This window comes from Podarcis cretensis (genome assembly GCF_951804945.1).
Source record: "Podarcis cretensis genome assembly, chromosome: 17".
NCBI classification, from domain to species: domain Eukaryota; kingdom Metazoa; phylum Chordata; class Lepidosauria; order Squamata; family Lacertidae; genus Podarcis; species Podarcis cretensis.
In genome coordinates, this window is record NC_137187.1 from 28,453,346 (window position 1) to 28,475,444 (window position 22,099).

The 22,099-nt window shown below is 43.0% G+C and overlaps 1 protein-coding gene across 7 annotated transcripts in view; it reads right to left on the reverse strand.

Annotated features, from left to right (window-relative positions):
* Positions 1–11,467: 11,467 nt before the first annotated feature.
* The window catches only part of MLLT3 (MLLT3 super elongation complex subunit), a 146,398-nt gene continuing 135,766 nt past the window's right edge, over positions 11,468–22,099 (reverse strand). For all 7 annotated transcript variants that reach the window (XM_079959448.1, XM_079959446.1, XM_079959447.1 and 4 more), the window contains 2 exons: positions 21,589–21,660; positions 11,468–15,520 (listed from right to left, as the gene is read on the reverse strand). In XM_079959448.1, coding sequence (XP_079815574.1) covers positions 15,389–15,520; positions 21,589–21,660 — 204 coding nt within the window. In that variant the 3' untranslated portion in view covers positions 11,468–15,388. The remainder of the gene's footprint in view (positions 15,521–21,588; positions 21,661–22,099) is intronic.

Genomic DNA, 22,099 nt, shown 5'->3' on the forward strand with positions numbered 1-22,099 from the left:
TTGATGTTTTATTGTTATTTTTATATGTGTTGGAAGCTGCCCAGAGTGGCAACCCAGCCAGATGGGTGGGATATAAATAAATTATTATTATTATTATTATTATTATTATTATTATTATTATTCCCCACACCACATTTTCAGTCTATTCAGTTCAGCTGCCTTTGATCCAGTGTGCAGGGTGTTCACCGCCACCAAAAGACTTGGATTTCATTTGCTTCTTCCTATTTTCTTCATGGGAATGAACTGCAGCCACATTGCCATAAACAAACATCTTAAGAGAGGAAGCAAAATGGAAGGCTTCATAAGGAACCCAAATATTAACCCCGTTCTTCTTTCTGTTTAAAATGGCACAACCACCCATGGTTTCTGCATATTGTTTTCATATTGTTTTGTAACAGGACACATCTGATTTCTGAGACTGTCCCTCAGGCAGCCACAAATGGCAAGACTCAACCATTTCTCTTGCCTCTTCATCGCATTATACATGACAGACCCCGTGTTGAACGGCTGAATCTAATTAATAGAGATCTAAAACACATTTGGGCATGATTTTTAAGGTTGTGAAGGCTGGAACAGGAGGCCGAGTTGAGGTTTGATTAAATTGTGCACTGTGTAGGGGCAACAGTCAGAGAATTCAATCCCATTCATTTTTATTTGCATGAAAATAAATAATATAGGTCAAAGACATACAACTATATAGTAAACTATTTGGACAGGCTAACCAAGGTCTTTGTTGTTGTTTAGTCTTGTCCGACTCTTCGTGACCCCATGAACCAGAGCACGCCAAGCATTCCTGTCTTCCACTGCCTCCTGCAGTTTGGTCAAACTCATGCTGGTAGCTTCAAGAACACTATCCAACCATCTCATCCTCTGTCATACCCTTCTCCTTTTGCCCTCCATCTTTCCCAACATCAGGTTCTTTTCCAGGGAATCTTCTCTTCTCATGAGGTGGCCAAAGTCTTGGAGTCTCAGCTTCAGGATCTGTCCTTCCAGTGAGCACTCAGGGATGATTTCCTTCAGAATGGATAGGTTTGATCTTCTTGCAGTCCATGGGACTCTCAAGAGTCTCCTCCAGCACCATAATTCAAAAGCATCAATTCTTCGGCGACCAGCCTTCTTTATGGTCCAGCTCTCACTTCCATGCATCACTACTGGGAAAACCATAGCTTTAACTATACAGACCTTTGTTGACAAGGTGATGTCTCTGCTTTTTAAGATGCTGTCTAGGTTTGTCATTGCTTTTCTCCCAAGAAGCAGGCATTTTTTAATTTCATAACTGCTGTCACCATCTGCAGTGAGATATATATATTTGGTATCTCTGTCAAATGTGTGACAGAGAAGAAAAACACTTGGCTAAAAAGCTGGAGAGAGATATCGGAGCAGGAGAGAGATATCTGTGGTCTGATGTTTTGCACTCACATGTTCCATACACATTTAGTGCACATTGAAAGCTCATGACTTCTCCCAAAGAATCCTGGGAACTGTAGTTTGATAAGGATGCTGGGAAATGTAATTCTGTGAGGGCTAACTACAGTTCCCAGGTTCCTTTGGGGGAAGGCTTTAAAGCATTAAATGTGATTTAACACCCACAGCTTACATTTAAAGCACATTCCGTTCAACTGAGTGTTCCTGAACATTATGCCCGATGAGTTTCAATGCAAAGGACCACCATGAATCAGATCAAGAAGTTGCGTTGGCTATTGACCTTTCTAAATTATTTCCCGGCTCTTTCAGATACTAATCTCTTTATCCCAAGTAATAGAAGCTCAGACAATAAAAGATGTCCTCAGACAACACTAAAGAATATTTTAATCTAAATGGTTCCAAACTTATAAACTTCGGGCTACTGATGCTGAAGATATCCCTGCTAAGGAAATAAAATAGTAAAGCTACTCTGGAAGTCTGTTTTTGGAAAAAGGCAAATCCTCACCTGTCTTGTCACAAATAACTTTTTAAAAAATAAATAAATAAGAGAGTATAAACAAATAAGTCAAGGCTCAATTCCAGCCAAAGTCAGTAGGGACTAAATCCTATTCAAAGCAAGATAACTTCTGGTGGGCATCTAAAAAGGGTAAAAGAATATTGAGAAATGATCTATAATGAATTGGAAAAAATGTTTAAAAGTACTTTCCCCCCCCTCCCCAAAACAGAGTCCTTTCTGTTAGAGATAATTCAGACTGAAATCTCCAGGTGTCCGAAAAGGTTATTTATGTACACAATAACTGCAGCCTGTGTTTTCTTAACCCAAAAATGGAAAATGAAGCGAGGTCCCAACCAAAAGAGAATGGCAACTTAAGTTGACAGAATATGCACAACTTGCAGACTTAACATATAGAATAAGAGAACATGAAGAATGCACGTTTAAAGAAGACTGGAAAACATTCATTGAATATATGGGAATTAATTGTATATAGCTGAAAACGCTGGCAGCATTAAGATAAATTCAACAGTGTAAATAAGTTTTGATGGATGCAATAATGGAATACTGAATGGCATAGTTTTTATAAAACATGCAAGGATTTAAGATACAGTGGTACCTCGGGTTACATACACTTCAGGTTACATACGCTTCAGGTTACAGACTCCGCTAACCCAGAAATATTACCTCGGGTTAAGAACTTTGCTTCAGGATGAGAACAGAAATCGTGCAGTGGCGGCACAGTGGCAGCAGGAGGCCCCATTAGCTAAAGTGGTGCTTCAGGTTAAGAACAGTTTCAGGTTAAGAACAGACCTCCAGAACGAATTAAGTTCTTAACCCGAGGTACCACTGTATGTAAAATGAACCATGGAAGGAGAAGAAGGGAAGTCATTGATATTTTAAGGATGTAAAAATGAGTATTTAAAACAGAAAATTTAATAAAAATTATATATAAAAAAACAAAGCAAGAGAACTTGAGTGAGTAGATATTAAGTCTTGCTATTGTTCCTGGGACCCAATAATGACTTAATTGAGGCTCAGGAGTGAAAGATGAACACGTTAAAAAGGAAGAAGCAGCTAAAGAAAGTCTCCATCTTTTTCATACCACTAGCATCATGATTAAAACACTCACACACACCAATCAATCTGCTAGCCTTGTTAGGGATAGACCACATCATTTCTTCTAAATGTCTTCCATTAGATAGGGAGGACAGTTTTGCCTCCTATTTCTTTGAATGGGAAAAATCTTCACATCTGAAATTAATACCTCAACTTGAGCCTTAGGGTCTTTTATAAGTAGCTCTATGAACTAGATAGAATCATGGTTCAGTTAGGTAAGACCTTGGTCTTCATGCTCTTTGGATGGTGAAGTTAGTGAAGAAATGCAGCTGAAAATGGGGTCAGCCCCCCATGCTGCTTTTGGGGGCTGCTGCTGCTCATCATTTTCCTGAGTGGGGTCCCGGGCATGTCCCCAAATCCTGCCCCTATAGCCCCAATGGATACACTCTTATGCTTTTGTGTACCTGCTATTTGGAATTATTCCCAACTTTTTATTATCATGCATGCCATATAAGATGGTAGGAGCCCCTCCAGATGACGAATCTGCCTGGTTTGGGGGTCACAGTGCAAATGGTCTGTCAAATGGATGAAATTAAAATTATCACGGCTGAAGAATCACAGTATATATATTCATATTTGTAGAAAGCCATCTCCACTAGGAACTTCATTTTCAGGAGACTAGATTATTCTGAAAACTAACTTTGGTGGTTACATGCTACTCTAGGAAATCCTTGTTTGAAACAGAAATGTATTTCCAATCTATAATAATGAAAAATTTATAACTTTTAATGAGGATGTGTCAATCTGTACAGAGTTTTTCAATAGCCAGCCAAGGAATCTCCAGATTTTAAGTCTTTTACTTCCTGTTCCTTTTACAGCTAAGATTTGGAGGGGGAAAAGTTGTTGCCCCCCCAAAAAAGCTTGAATTTCTGGTGTTGCCCCCCTTCATATATTTGGCTTCTGTGTCTCTACCTTTTAGCTGGTACATTCAATTTCTGACAGCGTGTTTTATTTTATTGCTTGGTGACTGTTTGATATGAGCGCCTTTTAAAACAGATCTGAGCCCAATAGTTGATAAAGGGCACACCAGAAATATGATTATTTGCTGTCATAGCTCCGTTGGTTAGAGCATGGTGCTGATAGTGACAAGGTTGCAGGTTGGATCCCCGTATGAGCCAGCTGCATATTCCCACATTGTAGGGGGTTGGACTAGATGATCCTCAGGGTCCCTTCGAACCATACAATCTATGATTCTATATTTTTGGATGTGTTTATTAAGCGACTAAGGGCACTTCTTGTCTAGTCGTTTAGTCGTGTCCGACTCTTCGTGACCCCATGGACCAGAGCACGCCAGGCACTCCTGTCTTCCACTGCCTCCCACAGTTTGGTCAAACTCATGCTGGTAGCTTCAAGAACACTGTCCCACCATCTCATCCTCTATCGTCCCCTTCTCCTTGTGCCCTCCATCTTTCCCAACATCAGGTTCTTTTCCAGGGAGTCTTCTCTTCTCATGAGGTGGCCAAAGTACTGGAGCCTCAGCTTCAGGATCTGTCCTTCCAGTGAGCACTCAGGGCTGATTTCCTTCAGAATGGATAGGTTTGATCTTCTTGCAGTCCATGGGACTCTCAAGAGTCTCCTCCAGCATCAATTCTTTGGTGATCAGTCTTCTTTATGGTCCAGCTCTCCCTTCCATACATCACTACTGGGGAAACCATAGCTTTAACTATACGGACCTTTGTTGGCAAGGTGATGTCTCTGCTTTTTAAGATGCTGTCTAGGTTTGTCATTGCTTTTCTCCCAAGAAGCCAGGGGTCTTTTAATTTCGTGACTGCTGTCACCATCTGCAGCAGTCATGGAGCCCAAGAAAGAAAAATCTCTCACTGCCTCCCTTTCTTCCCCTTCTGTTTGCCAGGAGGTGACCAGTGGCCATGATCTTAGGTTTTTTTATGACACTTCTAGACTGCTACTATTTTGTGGTGGGATTCAACTGTATACGGGCAAATTCTGGTTGAGTAACTAAAGTGAATTTGGCCTCTTGCACAACAAACACACTTCCAAAACAAAAACAGAAACACCCCACCCATACTCTTTGTGGCAATGAAAGTGACAGGAAAACGCAACAGAAAGTGTGTGGTAACAATAACTTCCTGTGACATTGTATCACCTCCTCCCCCTACAAAAAAAATATCCTAAATGAATATTCAGTAAACAGCTGGCATTGCACGAAGTTTTAAAGAAGGCTATGCAAATAAAGAAAAAGTGTTGGCACTGACCTTAAAAGCCCTAAACAGCTTCGGCCCAGTAGACCTGAAGGAGCATCTCCACCCCTATTGTTCTGCCCAGACCCTGTGGTCCAGCTCCGAGGGCCTTTTGGTGGTTCCCTCATTGCAAGAAGCGAGGTTACAGGGAACCAGGCAGAGGGCCTTCTCGGTGATGGTGCCTGCCCTGTGGAATGCCCTTCCATCAGATGTCAAGGAAATAAACAACCACCTGACTTTTAGAAGACATCTGAAGGCAGCCCTGTACAGGGAAGTTTTTAATGTTTGATCTTTTATCGTGTTTTTCGTATTCTGTTGGGAACCACCTAGAGTGGTGGGGAAACCCAACCAGATGGATGGGCAGAGTATAAATATTATATTATTATTATTATTATTATTATTATTATTATTATTATTATTATTATGGTACCTTGGGTTACATATGCTTCAGGTTACATATGCTTCAGGTTACAGACTCCGCTAACCCAGAAATATTACCTCGGGTTAAGAACTTTGCTTCAGGATGGGAACTGAAATCATGCTGCAGCAGCAGCGGGAGGCCCCATTAACTAAAGTGGTGCTTCAGGTTAAGAACAGTTTCAGCTTAAGAACAGACCTCCGGAACGAATTAAGCTCTTAATCCGAGGTACCACTGTATTATTATTATTAAATCCGGAATAATGCTCAACCAACTGGTCATCTCAGCTGAAAATTTCAACAGTTGCCTTTATACAAAGGAGTAAACCTGGATTACGAACTGCTTTGCAACCCAAGTTTGCAGTGTTGCCTTGTCCCTGCAGAGGTGCTTCTGCAAATGTTCATAGGCTTGAGTTGGTGAGAAGAGTTAGTCATTTGCCACAATTTGGTGTTCGCCTCCACAGTGCAGGTGCAGAACTGGCCCTGCTTGGCACTATAGAGAAAAGGGAACCTGAAGCATCAGGTACAGTGGTACTTCAGGTTAAGCACTTAATTTGTTCCAGAGGTCCATTCTTAACTTGAAACTGTTCTTAACCTGAAGCACCACTTTAGCTAATGGGGCCTCCTGCTGCTGTTGCGCCACCGGAGCCCGATTTCTGTTCTTATCCTGAAGCAAAGTTCTTAACCTGAAGCACTATTCTGGGTTAGCAGAGTGTGTAACCTGAAGCGTATGTAACCTGAAGCGTATGTAACCCGAGGAAGCACTGTACAGTGAAATTTCCAGAGTGGCTTGGAATGGGCTCCATCTTGCAATTGTTATTAATAGCATCTAGAAATTCGTAAATCTGGCTGCTTCCTTTGGGTTTGTTAAGTGGTCTCCACAAACACAAACACACATGTTGTGATTCAACAAACCACCGCAACCTATGTTGCCCTGGAAAGTCAAATTACCTTATTCAACAAAGGAAAACGTATTGGATTTCCTGGTGTTTTAGGATGCTAGACATAACACACAGAGGGTGTGATTTCTTCTTGGAAGCCTCTGCAAGACACTCTCTTTTACTGCCAGTCAGTTAACAAAAGCAAGTCATCAGGACAATGCAGTTTTCTCGCTCATTTGAGAAACTTCAACTACCACTTTCCCCCCTTTTTTTCTTGACACACCAAAAACATTGACATTAAATATTTACATAAAACGAACACTTGAGTTTATCTGTTTCCACTCGGTTTAGCGTTTACAGACTTGCAGCGCTGTCTGGAATCAAGATTCTCTGTTTAGTCTAAAAGCCTTTCAGCATGAACGGGGTTTTTTGCATCGTAAATGAACATTCGTTTCCTATTTATTGCAGAGAGTGCGGAGCTCACCAGAAGGTAGCCTTTCTGGCTTGAGGATATGTCAAGGCCAGAGATGAAGACTAGGCATGGACCTTGGGGAAAATGCTCCTTTTCTGGAGCCATTACTCCTGGGTCTGAAGACCTTGTCATCTCTTATTGTTACTTTGTCCATTTCCATTATTCATAGTCATGCCCATAGGACCATCTTCAGTTGAGTCTGATGTCCCCTTGCCTCTCAACCTCTGCTTCCTATTCCACTCTTTGTTCTCCACAGCTGTTTAGCTCTTGGCCAGCATGACTAAGCCGCTTCTGGCGAACCAGAGCAGCGCACAGAAACACCATTTCCCTTCCCGCCGGAGCGGTACTTATTTATTTACCTGCACTTTTTGGAGTGCTTTCGAACTGCTAGGTTGGCAGGAGCAGGGACCGAGCAACGGGAGCTCACCCTGTTGTGGGGATTTGAACCGCCGACCTTCCAATGGGCAAGCCCAGGAGGCTCAGTGGTTTAGACCACAGTGCCACCCACGTCCCTAATAATAATAAATAAATAAACATCACAACAATAACTTCTGACACAGCAAGGCTATGTTTTCCATCTATTATATACAGATATCATGATAAAAGGGACGCGGATGGCGCTGTGGGTTAAACCACAGAGCCTAGGGCTTGCCAATCAAAAGGTCAGCGGTTCGAATCCCCGGAACGGGGGGAGCTCCCGTTGCTCGGTCCCTGCTCCTGTCAACCTAGCAGTTTGAAAGCACATCAAAGTGCAAGTAGATAAATAGGTACCACTCCAGTGGGAAGGTAAACGGCGTTTCCATGCGCTGCTCTGGTTCTCCAGAAGCGGCTTAGTCATGCTGGCCACATGACCCAGAAGCTGTACACCAGCTCCCTTGGCCAGTAAAGCGAGATGAGCACCGCAACCCCAGAGTCGGCCACGACTGGACCTAATGGTCAGGGGTCCCTTTACCTTTTTATCATGATAAAAAAATCCTGTTCTATCTGGCATGGGGCCACTTCAAATATAAGTGGAGTAAATCAGGGGAGCAAAACCCAAGAGCAGTAACTCGGGGAGCACAGGGAATCTGAGCGTCATTCTCACCATCCCACCCTCCTCTATTCCCTTGGCTCCATTACAAGAATGCGCATTTCATTACTTGTAAGGAAGTTTGCATTTTAGGAGAGGGGAGAATTCAAAGCACTTCATAAAAACTGTAGACCTCTCTAAGCCCCCAGCCTCTCTGCAGATTGCCATCTTGTGTGGCATTCGCCCAACTATAGATACTCGTCCACAGGCTTAATTTTGAAACGAAGCTCTCAATAATGACGCACTAATGAAGAATAAACTTGAAACAGGGTTGCTTCTCTCCCCTTCACCTCCCATACAAAGTAGCACTTAAAAACGGAGAACTTTGAAGGGGGATTATTTACAAAGAAAGTAAACCAGACACAATGGATAAGGCATTGCTTTTCCCGCCCCTTGCTTGCACTTGCTCACTGCTCATCCCCCAACAACAGAAACCCCTGATATGCAACAAAAATTATGAGCCGTCATCACACCTCAGCTCCTTGCCATGATGCTTGGAACAGGGCGGAATAAGCTCCAATATTTAAATGAGTTAGTAAAGGCTCATTCTCTCGTGGAACTAAGAGAGAGGCTGCTTGATCCTTGAGGATCTCTGGGCGAAGCCTCATAGCTCCCCTAAGCCATCTTGCTGCGTTTAGCTCTATTCCGTCTCTGCTCCGAGCAGACCACCCACTCAGACAGAAATACACAAACCACATGGTCCAGGAATGTCTGTGCCCGAATCAATATCAGCATTACGACCTTATTACTTGAAGCAGCCTGGCTTTTAGCACAACTCATTTGTTTTCTCTTTTCTTCCTGCTCTTTTGATTTCTTAATAGTATATTCTTTACACACACACACACACACACACACACACACGGGGGGGGGGGAATCTCTTTTAAAGAGGCAAACATTGCCACGGGAAGAAATATAGTTACTACACTTTCTTCTTTTGTCCCTTTTGAGGCAAACTTTGCTTCCCCTTCTGCATCTTAATGGAAACACACACATGACGACTTTATGGTACTGGCTGTGAATTATATTCCCACCAAGCAGTAATTAAAAAGCATCGCAAGAGATGACAGTGCATTTAAAAGAGCGTTTAAAAAAGGAATACCGGCTTTGCAGTCTGAATAGAAGTTCCTAACATCATGTAAGAAAACAGAGAATGCATTTTTTTCACTGTTAAATGCTGAGTATACAGTGAGCAAAAAGCTCAATTTGACTGAAATGGGGGGGAAACCATGTCTATTTTGTACGAATGCCATTGCTTGCATCTGACCACCACTTGGTGTCTCCTGTTCATCAGTGGTAGGAAATGTGTGGCCCTCCAGAGGTTGTTGGAGCTCCAATATCTGAAGGGCCAGAGGTCCCACCCATTCCTGATTTACTGGGAACCAACCAAGGTGAATCTCCCCTCATCCCAACCTTCTGATCGGCAAGCCTGTGGCTCTGTGGTTTAACCCACAGCGCCACCCGTTTGGCATTAAATACATTCCCAAACAATCCCTAGTATAGCAGTTAATTTTCAGAGATGGTGTGGGTCAAAATCTCCCTAGAGCAAACATCCTAGGGTTGGAAAGCTCTGCCTGTCAAATTCCAAAGGTGCCAAAGTGCTGCGGTTACTTGTGTGCTCAGATATACTCTTTTTCCTGTCCTTGCAGGTTCAAGGACTGAACTCTGATGCTGAAGGGGCAGACATCGGCAAGACGAAGAAAAATTTGGGGCCCCAAAATATATATTTATTTTCACAATAATTCCTTTTGGTACTGTTGCTTTTTTCTTTCTGGAAAAAACGGTGCTGGTACCCACCTGAGGGCCATTGTGTGCATGGCAAGAAAGAGCAGGGCAAAGAGAGGGTGGCTGGCAAGAAAAAGTAGAGGCCACGATTGATGGGCAGAGAGCAAGAAAAAACAAAACAAAACCCAAGAGGGAATAAGTGGGGCTGACAGTCATTCTGAACCTGCGGGAGAAGCAGGCAAAGCATAGAAGCCGCTCTTGTGATGGAGCTGGATTTCTCCAGTGTGGTGTAGTGGTTAAGGGCGGTGGACTCGTAATCTGGTGAACTGGGTTCGATTCCCCGCTCCTCCACATGCAGCTGCTGGGTGACCTTGGGCTAGTCACACTTCTCTGAAGTCTCTCAGCCTCACTCACCTCACAGAGTGTTTGTTGTGGGGAGGAAGGGAAAAGGAGATTGTTAGCCGCTTTGAGACTCCCTAGGGTAGTGATAAAGCGGGATATCAAATCCAAACTCCTCCTCTTCTTCTCTTTTTCAGTTTTCTCCTCAGAAAAACTATGGTGGGTGCCTGGCTTGCTCTGTTCTCCTCCCACCCCCAGCCACCCTTTCCACCACCCCCCGGCTACCATTTGCTTCTCAGTTCCTGCAAAGCTGCTCCCAGCGGGGCTGGAAGGGAGAGAATGGCATGAATTGGCCGTCTCCTTTCAGTCCTCATGATGTGGTTTGAGTTGGAGTCGCCTCCACCTTGATGACTGAAGGGGGGGGTGAGAGGGAAATCGGGGGGAGGGAGGTGTCATGCCACCATTTGCAGCATCGGCACGAGGAAGCAGCAGTGTCGATGGGGTGGCAAAACCGGGAGATGGCGGTTCACCATGTGTCCTGCCGCTCTCTGATTTGAAAAACAAGGTGATGGTACAGTGGTACCTCTGGTTGCGAACGGGATCCGTTCCGGAGCCCCATTTGCAACCTGAGCAGAATGCAACCCATATCTGCACGTCCACAGGTCGTGATTCACCGCTTCTGCACATGACGTCATTTTGAGCGTCTGCGCATGCGGCGAAACCTGGAAGTACTGTATTTTTTGCTCTATAAGACTTACTTTTTCCCTCCCAAAAAGTAAGGGGAAATGTGTGTGCATCTTATGGAGTTAATACAGGCTGCGCAGTTATCCCAGAAGCCAGAACAGCAAGAGGGATCGCTGTGCAGCGATCCCTCTTGCTGTTCTGGCTTCTGAGATTCAGAATATTATTTTTTCTTGCTTTCCTTCTCCAAAAACTAGGCGCGTCTTATGGAGCGAAAAATACAGTAACCCTTTCCAGTATTTCTGGGTCACCACGGGACGCAACCTGAAAACGCTCAACCTGAAGCAAACGCAACACGAGGTATGACTGTACTGTGTACTGTTGAGTACTGGCAGAAAAAAACCCCACTGGATCTTCTCGATATTATTTTGTGCCCCCTCAGCTCTGTGCCCTGTGCACGTGAACCTTCCATATTGCTCTAAATCTGACACTGCTCAGGGCTAAATGTTCAGTGTTCTTGCACTGAAAGGGGAACAAAGCTGCTGTAAAGTTAGTAAGTTTATGCTGCAGCATTTTAACCATCCTTAAAATATGAATTCCCCACATTGCCAAGAGACTGGGTTCCGGTTAGATAAATGTGACTATTTGAAATTAATTGAAAAAGGATTTATTTTGTTTCAGCATACAAAATAACTAAGTAATTTTTTTTTCCAAAAAGGACACCACTTACCAGCTTTTATTCTACCAGAATTTTGTGGAAAACACTCTTCACTTTCAACACACAAATGCAGCTGAAATGTGTTTATTCCATCCTCATTCTCACCAAACTAGAGAACTAACATTTTATAAGGGTGACTGATGAACTACATGCAAGTCAGAGTTAAGAGTCTACTGTAATTGCAGTAATATTCCCTTTACATAGTTAACCCCTCCACCCCCACAAATTCTGTACACCAGCTACTATTTTTGTGGCTCCAATGACTTATTTTGCCAGGTTTTTATAAAAAACAAAAACAAAATAAAAAGTGATTTGTCCAATATATACTCAAAGTTATGCGGGCCTGTGCTCCTTCCAACAAGCTCTTAAAGAGTTTTTGCCACAAAATTTAGTTAGAAAAGTCAAAATGGACCAAAAAAAAAGCACACACTTTTTTTGTGTGTTCAACTGAAATGAAACATGTCAAATGTGCACTATTAAAAAAAGTGAAAGATAGCCTTTTCAAACGTTTCATATAAAAATGTTAACAAAAGTGTAAAAAATACCCCACTCAGACACCCCCTCCACACTCCAACATCACATCATATGCTTCATGTCAAGAGATTTCAAAAACCTCCCCCTCCAACAATTGCACATTAATTAACATGTGGACTTAAAAAAGAACGTAACGCTTCAAGTATGTTTCATGCCAATCATCAATAAGAGTCATAACATTACTGAAGAAAAAGTACACTTGTTCTTTTGGAAGCCTGAGAAAGACTTTCCATAGATTATGGTCAAACAACATTTTAATTTAAAAAACAAGAACACCCACCCAAACAAACACACATACAAAAAAAGGAAGAAAAAAAAAAAGGAAACAATTTCTTTGGACTTAAAGAAACAGAGTTAAGAATTCCCATTTGATTATGAAAAAATACCCCTAAAGTAGGAACCTAGTTTTTACACTAATGCACAAAACCCTGCGCATGGAACGATGAAACTCACAGATGCTTCTACAGGTTGACTCTGTGGCAATAGCTGGCAGCTGGCAAACAGACAGACACTGGGAATATGGTGGCTTCTCAAATACAGGCTTTTTTCTTTTTTTTTTTTTGCTTTTTTTTAAGGCTGACAGATCCTTTGGACCCAAAAGTATTTCTTAAGCAACATCTTTCATATGAGGGTAAAAACCGAAATCCTAACTTGAATGGCTTCTTCCAGTTAAGTGTCTCCTCCCCAGCTTCCTGTTTTGTAAAGGGTTTCTGATTAGTTCAATGAAAGTAATATTTTTAAACAAAAAGAAATATTTCTGGAAGTTAGGGTGGTCAGGGATATATGTTTTTTTTCAGCTGGAACTCAGTTCTGGTGGGTGCCACTAGCATTCGAAGAGAACAAGGGAGGTGTTTATGGTGAGTTCCGGCACCTCTTTTTCTAGAAAAACAGCACTGAATGTGTTCAGCCAATTCAGAACCTTTTAGGGAGCAATCCTAAGCTCCTGAAGAGGGTGACAGAGGGTCCTTTGAATGTTGGGGACCTCCGCTCTCTGCCAGCGGAGTGGGAGGTCTGAAGGTGGAGAAGGAGGTTTGCCGTTGGAGGCCTCCTTATTGCAGCAACTGGGGATAAAAAGGGGGAAATTGTGGATCTGCCAGATCCGAAGCTCACCTGTTCCACTGACATGACCCCAGGGAGGGAGGGAAAGCACATCAGCCCTGGAGCTGGCATCTCATTTTCCCTGCTATCGAAACCAAGGGGAGGGGAGGGGAAAGGAGTAGCAGAGCTGGGTAGAAAAAAATCACATCGGGCAACCAATGTACCCTTTGGGTTTCAGAAGGTACATGGGTAGACGAGTCTAAAAAGCCCGGGACACCAATTTTCACGGCCCTCTAGAGAGCATGGTAACTCGCCTACCAGAAGTCACGTATTTAGCGTTAACTCTGGAAGTGTAAACTTGATTTGGACCAAACTAAGCCTTCTAGGGCAAAATATACATCAGGAGGTTTGGGTAGAATCAAGTCTACTGCAATATGTTAAACAAATGAGCCACCACACTCTCCAGAGGGCCGTGGAAATATGCGTCCCAGGCTTTTTAGCTTCGTATACCCATGTACCTTCTGAAACCCAAGGGGCGGGCGCATCGGTTGCCAGGTGTGAAATATATTGGCATTATTTTCAGCTTTCCTACTCCACTCGTGGGAGGGGCGGCCTGCTGCCTACCTTCTGCCCTGGCTGGTGCAAGTCTGGCAGGCATTAGGAAGTGGCAGTTCTTCTGCTTTCCCCACCAACCAAACAACCAACCAACCAACCAACCAACCATAGGATGCACTATTAGCCAACTGAAAATGTTTTCCCTTAACTGCACAGCAGATTATTTTTTTTGAAAAATATATATTTAATACAAGTACTTACAAAAACTGCGGATGACAGGTGCCGTCTTAGAAAAGGCACCCCCCTCTTCTTTTTAATACAGAAGGAAATGTATCTTCTAAGATGATGCCTACTGCGATATATGCATGAATCTTCTAAAAATAAGGAAAGTAGACTTCTATCTTCAGAAGTATTGTTTATTCACATGCAAACTTCTGCAGGTGTAATTGATTAATCAATTAAAATTAACATGATTAATCAACTATTTTTTTTTTTATTGGGTTGACAGCCCTACGATCAATGAACGTTACTTAACAAGTACTGAAATTTTGAAAGTTTCCCATCCTGTCATTGTCTAACGGCCTAAATGAAAATGTTTTAATTGATCGGGTAGAAAAAGAGCCAAAACCGAAATCTAAAGTAAACAGATTATAATATACTGAATGAACAAAAAACCAAATTTATGCCTCTATTTTTAGTAACAAAAAGAATGGACTGCACACCTGGGCAGTTGAGTGCTGGAACTCCTAAGTAATAAATAGCTCCAAATTAAGGACTTTCTACAACATTTCCATAGAAAACGGGACTAATTCTCTCTCTCTTTTTTATGGCAAACTTCTAGAGTGCTTCCACTTTTATGGTATCTAATAACACATTAAAACATACACAAAGATGTTGGTGGAAAAAATGCTGGGTTTTAGGATAGTATACAGTAACACTTCTTTCCTTTTAATGAACGTCCTACCGGTTTATTGACTAAGGCTAGAAAGCAAATCGTGGTTCTATTTGGCGCATTTTCTACTGTGGTCCGAGGTCAACACACAAGGGCAGCTGATGGGGGGGGTGGATTCTGCTACTGCAGACTGAACAGTAAAATAAGGAGAGACTTTTTTTTTGCCACCCTCGCTCCCCAACTTGGCATCTCGTTTTGGGGGACTGCGGAAACGGAAACAAGACGACGGGGCTTTCAAACTGGTCAAGGGAATACCCAAAAGTCAGGAAAAAGTGGCGTCCAAACAAGCGCAAGGTCAGAAGGCTTTTGATAGCGGTGGCGCTGGATCAAAGGAGAGAATACACAGGACACAAGGACTTGTAACATCTGGTAGAGTCCTTCCCTCAAGGACTTCAGAATATGCGTATGCAATAATAAATAGATCAGTTATGTAATAAGGCAGTGTGTTGAACATGCATTCATCTTGTGGCCTGGAACACCACATAGAGAGATACATGATATCATACACATTCATTAAGTGTTTTTTTTTTCAAGGCTATCCAGGCTAACTCTTCCAGAGCGTTTCCTTGTTGAGAAGAGCAAATCCTCTGAGGCTTGTCACATTTCTTCTCCTTAATCAAGAGATGACGACTGGCTTTAAACAAAATAATAAAGCTGAAGAGAGTTGGTTGGTTCCGTTTGTTTGCTGCCATTTTGGTTGCATCACTCTGAATGTTTTATTTCTTTTTTTAAAAAAGAGAGAGCACAGTTTTTGATGCAGCCAGCTGCTGTGTGCTCAGGATGCTCCAGCCGTTTCCAGGTAACTCTGTAACTTCCTAACTGTGGTTTTGTCCAGGGAGCAAAGGTCAAAGTCAAAGGTTGTGTTTGTGATATGAAAATGTCCCGTTTCTTCTATGAGGTTTACAATCTGTCGTTAAAAAGAGAGAGAGAGAGAGAGAGAGAGAGAGAGAGAGAGAGAGAGAGAGAGATATGTTACGTTTAAATTGAAAATTCTGTTCCTTTCACAGAAAGGGGTGGAGAACCTGTGCCGTTTCCACATATAATTGCAGGGTTTCCCAAACTTTTGTCTCCAACTGTTTTTGGACTACAACTCCCACCAAACCCTAGGTAGCAGGACCAGTGGTCAGGGATGATGGGAATTGTAGTCCAAAAACAGCTGGAGACCCAAGTTTGGGAAACCCCATGTTACTGGATTCCAAGTCCCACCAGAGGCATACAGTATGGCCAGTGGTCAGGGATGGTGGTAGCTGGAGCAACATTCAGAAGGTACCAGGTCCACCACTCTTGCCTTCTCGTTAAGGGAGTTTTGCCATGCAAAAACACCTTCTAAATATCCTGCAAGATCTTTGGGCAAGATCCACTTCCAGAGACTCCACCATGCATTACAACATTTTAGAAAGACAAAGGAACTCCTTTCCGCTCCCCAGTCAAGCTCTTGCAGAATGAACTCCTTCGTTAGAAACTTTTTTGGCTGACATCCCTATTGGTTTATCTTCTGATTTTGCAAAAATGGCATTGTGAATTGACGGGCTTTGTGGATCAGTTTTCTTTCACGTCTATTGTTTGTGCGCGTTCCTTGTACTGTCGTGGAATAACTTAAAAGCCATTAAACTATGTGTAATATTTCTGTATGTGTCATCTAAGCAGTGGCGGCGGCGGGAAAACAGTAAAAGTAAAAACTGCATCCTTAAAATAACTGATTAAAACAAGTGATCCTATCTTTTGTAAAACAGTTTTAGGTCATTTACAATCAAGCGGTGTATTAGTTTTTACAAAATAAAACTATAGAATGATGTTTTCCTATCTGCCTTCCTGGGGATTGCCAATATGAATGCATGAAAGTGCCTTCTGTAGAACCATTGGTAACTCTGGCACAGAACAGTCTGCTCTGACTGTATTCCAGCATCTCATCCAGAGGTTTCCTTCAGCCCAGCCCTATTAATTACCTGAAATCCTTTTTAATTGGAGTTTGGAGGGCCTGAATTTTGCAAAGCATGCACTCTGTCAGAGAGCTCAGGCAACTGCTAATGTATGCTTGTTTTACAATCAACATACATTTATAGCAGTCTAGTTAGTTTTGGGGCAGGGAATGTAGCTGTCTGCATTTTACAGACATCATTGTACGGCAAGAAATGGATCCCTCTTCTTCCTACAGACATCTGCAACCTACGTACTTTAGGTTTGCCTTTGACTTCCTCTCCTATGAGCTGAACTATCCAAAGTTCACTTTTGCTTTATTTCAAAAGCCAACATTCAATCTGTTGCTCGTTTACAGTTGACCAAGAAAATCCATTCGGACTGCAACATTAACTCCCATTACTGCATCAAATTGCCAGGTCTGTTGAGTTACATTATAAAAGTTGAGCTGAAGCTCTGCCTTGTGTCCCTGCCACATTTTGAATTATTTCAGCAGATGGAGTTTTCCTGTCTTAAGTAGAAAGGAAGTTTCTTATTTCAAAATTAAGTTAATAGGAAGTATCTGCACGGATTGCGTATTACCTATAAGATGCAGCCCTGAAGCCAGTGACATGAGAAATGGATCAATATAATCAAAGGAAAAGCATCTTTCGGTCATAGTTACCTCTGAGGATGTGGACAGGCTGCTTGGACGAGTGAAACCAACCACCTGTCTCCTTGATCCTTGCCCATCCTGGCTTATAAAAGCTAGCCGGGAAGGGCTGGGTGATGGGCTCTGTGGGATGGTGAATGCTTCCCTCCATGAGGGAGCCTTCCCAGACCCGCTGAAAGAGGCAGTTATTAAACCGCTTCTTAAAAAAACATCTTTAGATGCGGCCACGATGGCCAATTATCGCCCAGTCTCAAATCTTGAATTCTTGGGCAAGGTGATTGAGCGAGTGGTTGCTGAACAACTCCAGGCACGCCTGGAAGAAGCGGACCATTTGGAGTCCTTCCAGTCGGGATTCAGGCCTCATCATGGGACTGAAACTGCCTTGGTCACACTGGTTGATGATCTCTGGCGGGCTAGGGACAAAGGTGAGAGCTGTTTTCTAGTTCTGCTGGATCTCTCAGCGGCGTTTGATACCATCGACCATAACATCCTTCTTGAGGGGCTGGGAGCTGGGGGCACTGTCCTACAGTGGTTCTGCTCCTTCCTCCTGGGCCGTGTTCAGAAAGTGGGGGGGGGGTGAGTGTTCAGACCCCTGGGCTCTCACTTGTGGGGTGCCTCAGGGTTCTGTTCTCTCCCCCATGCTTTTCAACATCTACATGCAGCCGCTGGGAGAGATCATCAGGGGGTTTGGACTGGGTGTTCATCAGTATGCAGATGATACCCAGCTCTACCTCTCTTTCAAATCAGAACCAGTGAAGGTGGTGAAGGTCCTGTGTGAGTGTCTGGAGATGGTTGGAGGATGGATGGCGGCTAACAGATTGAGGTTGAATCCTGACAAGACAGAAGTACTGTTTTGGGGGGACAGGAGGCGGGCAGGTGTGGAGGCCAGTCAGTCCCTTCTCCCTCCTTGTAGAAAAGCCCGCAGGAGCCGCGCGCTCCTTAAAGGGTGCGGCTCCTGTGGGCTTTTGTGGGAGGTGGGGGAATTGCCATAGCCTTGCGCAGCATCTCCAGCCGGGGGAGGCTGCGCAAGGCTAAAGAAGCCAAGGCAGCGAGCGCGATCCACCCCGCTTGCTGTCTTGGCTTCTTTGCTCTTTGGGGCCGGGGGGGGGGGAACCCGGGCTTCCCCCGGCAGCCCCGAGAAGCTCTGGAAGAAGCAGACAGGCTGTGCGCAGCCTGTCCGCTGCTCTTTGGGGCTGGGGGAAATTATTTTTTCCCCCTTGATTTCCCCCTCTAAAAACTATGGTGTGCCTTATGGTCCGATGCGCCTTATGGAGCGAAAAATACGGTCTGCATTGCAACAAGTCAGCTGAAAACAGCCACCTGTTCCCTCTGACAGCCCTGGCATGTATGACAACTTTTGACACAACACTCAATGGCTAACAGGGAAATAGCCTGTGTTATCTTTCCAAGAGTTAAAAATGTATTCTTAATGTATGTTTCACTTAGCCCCGTGTCGAGCAGTTCATGAAGAATTTCAGAAAAACTTGCAGAAGCATCCCCCCGCCCCCAACAGAACTATATTTGATATGCTTCCCTGTGATACTGTGCCAAAAAGGGGGCCTTCCATTAACTCCCATGATAATAAATTTCAGGAATTCAAAAGCAGTTAGGAAGTGTTAACAGATGCATTTTAAAGCAATGCAGTGCTCTTAAAAGTAACAAGAAATAAAATCTCATTTGTTGATCGCTATCTACACTTTCTAAGCTCCAGCTAAGAGCAACATGAACATTTGAACCCGATTCTTCATCCGGGCCTCTGAGAAATGCAGCTACAGTGTCAAAGCCACCTGGTGCATCTGAGTGAGATGAACCCCCTCAGTTTTAATGGAGGCACAGAATACATCAAGATATACCCAAGAAAGCTTTAGGGGAATTCTTGACCGCCTGCCAAGGCGATTCAGGTTAATGCTTTTAATATCAGCACTCATGTTCTTAATCTATTGAAAAACACTTGGGGGGGGGGGAAGACTTAAGATTATAACTGTCAAGATTTCAGATTACCAGAGTTGAAAAACAGAACATTAAAATACTTTAAACTTAGACCCAGGATGCAAGAACCTAGGAAGTTTTATTTGTTCTTGACGAAGTGTGCTCTACATTGTTTTAATGTACAGTTGTTTACACACAGTCATTCTCCATCAATTTCATTGCCATCTATCATGCTGCAGCAATTGAAATGCCTTTGGGGAAGAATGTCTGCTTGAAGGGCTGGGCTTTAGCTAATGGCAAATATTTCATTTTAACCTTTAAGAAAGGTTTGAAAGGATTTGGAATTCTCCCTGTCCAAAAAGACTACCTTAAAAGCTATTATTTATTGTTATGCATTGCAGTTCATTTCTTGTGTTATGGTAAAGGTTTTAAAAACGGCTACAAAGAACCCCAAACAAACTCTTATTTTAATCTTTACAGCCTGCTAATGAAATGTTTGGCTAAGAGTGCCCAGGGCCACCCAGTGAGCTAAGATCCCAGACAGGATTGGATCCCACTCTGCTGCACACAGATTCAACAGCAAACTATTCTGCTGGGACCATCTACGGGCTTTCAGTAGTTAGGGATTAAAATCCACACTTTATGTATCATGACCGTTAATACAGCTTTACTGTGACATCCTGGTGAATAAGTAGGGATCCTTGATTTTATTTCCCTTAGGACTGATCCACTGACAGCCATAGTTTCAAATGAAAGGCACTGTTGAACAATTACCGTATTTTTTTGCCCCATAAGGCGCACCAGACCATAAGGCGTACCTAGTTTTGGGAGGAGGAAAACAAGAAAAAAAATATTCTGAATCCCAGAATCCCAGAACAGCAAGAGGGATCTGGCTTCTGGGATAGCCTCTGGCTGTTCTGCCTTCTGGGATAACCGCGCCAAGCCTCTTCAGGGCAGCGGGATGAAGGCTCCCCCTGCCCAAAGAAGCTGCGCGCAGCTAAGGCAGAAGCCAGGACAGCAAGCGGAATCACTGAGCAGAGAGGGAGAACTGCGCAGCGCCCCTTCAGCGAAGCGGGAGGAGGAACAGAAGGGGCTCCGTTCCTCCTACCGCTTCGCTGAAGGGGCGCTGCGCAGCCCCATTCACTCCATAAGATGCACTCACATTTCCCCTTACTTTTTAGGAGGAAAAAGGTGCGAAAAATACGGTGATTTATATGCTCAGTATGAAATGCAGGTTCCTAAACAGAATATAAGCCACTTAACACACTACATTTTTTTTTTTTGACACACATAAGATCTACATCTAAAAGAAATGTAAACTGTGAATGTGATAAACTAGTGTCTGAAAACAAACTGATCATGCACCGTCATTTGTTGGGAGTTCGGATTGCTTGTGGCTCCCTGCCGAGCGAACCTGGGTATGTTACTTTATAATGTGTGGAATAGTACTAAATTGGAGTGGGGGGGGGACTTCACTGCAAAATAATCTCTTAACAACTGACTCTTTGTAAACGAAACATAAAAAGAAGATTGCTTTTTTTCTTATTCAGAGTACAAAATACATGCTACAAGCTTAATTTACAAATTGCAACTGTATATAAAGATAGAAATTCTTGCTAGCAAAATACACAAATCAGTTCATTACCAGTCATTTTTTTGCTTTGTTTTTTTGGCCAGTAAAACCCACAATTAAGACACATTTGGGGAGATCAGAAATGGCGTGCACAGAGGTGTGTGCATACATGCACACGAATCTCCAAACTTCTGGGGAACCAGTTCTTGATTACAAAGAGTAAATTTCATTACAAAAAGAAATATTTGATGCAACTGAATTGAATACTAGTATAATTATTAATTTTTTAAATAAAAACACCTGAAATTATGTGGGGCGATATCCAACTGAATTACATTCAACATACGCACTCCGGAATCAGTGGACTTAAGCTACTTAAAGTCCATTGATTTCAACAGGTCTGCTCAGAATATGACTTAGCTAGTTATCACTCAAGGCTCAAAAGTTCCTGCACTTGAATCTTCCGTGGTAACACACAAGTCTCAGTAGTTTTGATACTGAACGGCTAACACATTCAAAGCTGCAACATGCAAACTCAAGTATAGTTGAAAAAGACAGAAGACTGAATTCAGTGTTACAAATCTGTTGAAGTTTGCCATCGCCAGGAACACTTAAAGAAATATCCCTCAAGAAGGCATGGTGGTTTTTTTTCAGCAGAAAACAGGGCTTGTAGTTTGAAAATCTTGCAACATGCTACTTTCTCAGCACATATGTCACAATTGTTAAGATGTAGGCGGACGGATTATCAAATTCTACTAGAAGATCAGAGCTGTGTTCTCAACTTTGAAAAGTACTATGCTTAGCACGAAGACAGGAGTGCCTGGCGTGCTCTGGTCCATTGGGTCACGAAGAGTCGGACACGACTAAACAACAACATGCTTAGCACAGAAAGTAGACCTCTCACCTGTTGCAGTACATGTCTTTCCCTTAGTGTCATTAACCTTCTGTGAAGCTCAACTAGTTCATCAAGATATGCCTGGAAATAAACCATTCAAAAACAAACAAAAAACGAACGTTTTATTATTTAAAAAAACACATTTGTATTCTGTTGTATAGACAAATATTTATATTCCAGGACACCAAAGCAATGGAAATACAGCCGACTCACAACTTTGTGTATAGTCAGAACAAGCTCAGAACCACCCTTGTGTGATTATCCCTGCTTTTTCCAAGATGGTGCTTTCCCCCCCAAGAGTGGGCTTTGCCAGCCAGCTCTACAAGGTGGAGAATTTTTAAGTTCAACAACTTGCTCACTGGACTCTGGCGAGCAAAGCAAAGAGCATTTAAGCTCTCCACCTCACATACATTAGATTTATGCATTTTCATTTGGCTTGTTGCCAAGAGCGTAAAACTACGACGACACAAGTTAAATGTGCGCAAGTTGCAAATGAATTAAATATGTCATAAAACACAGT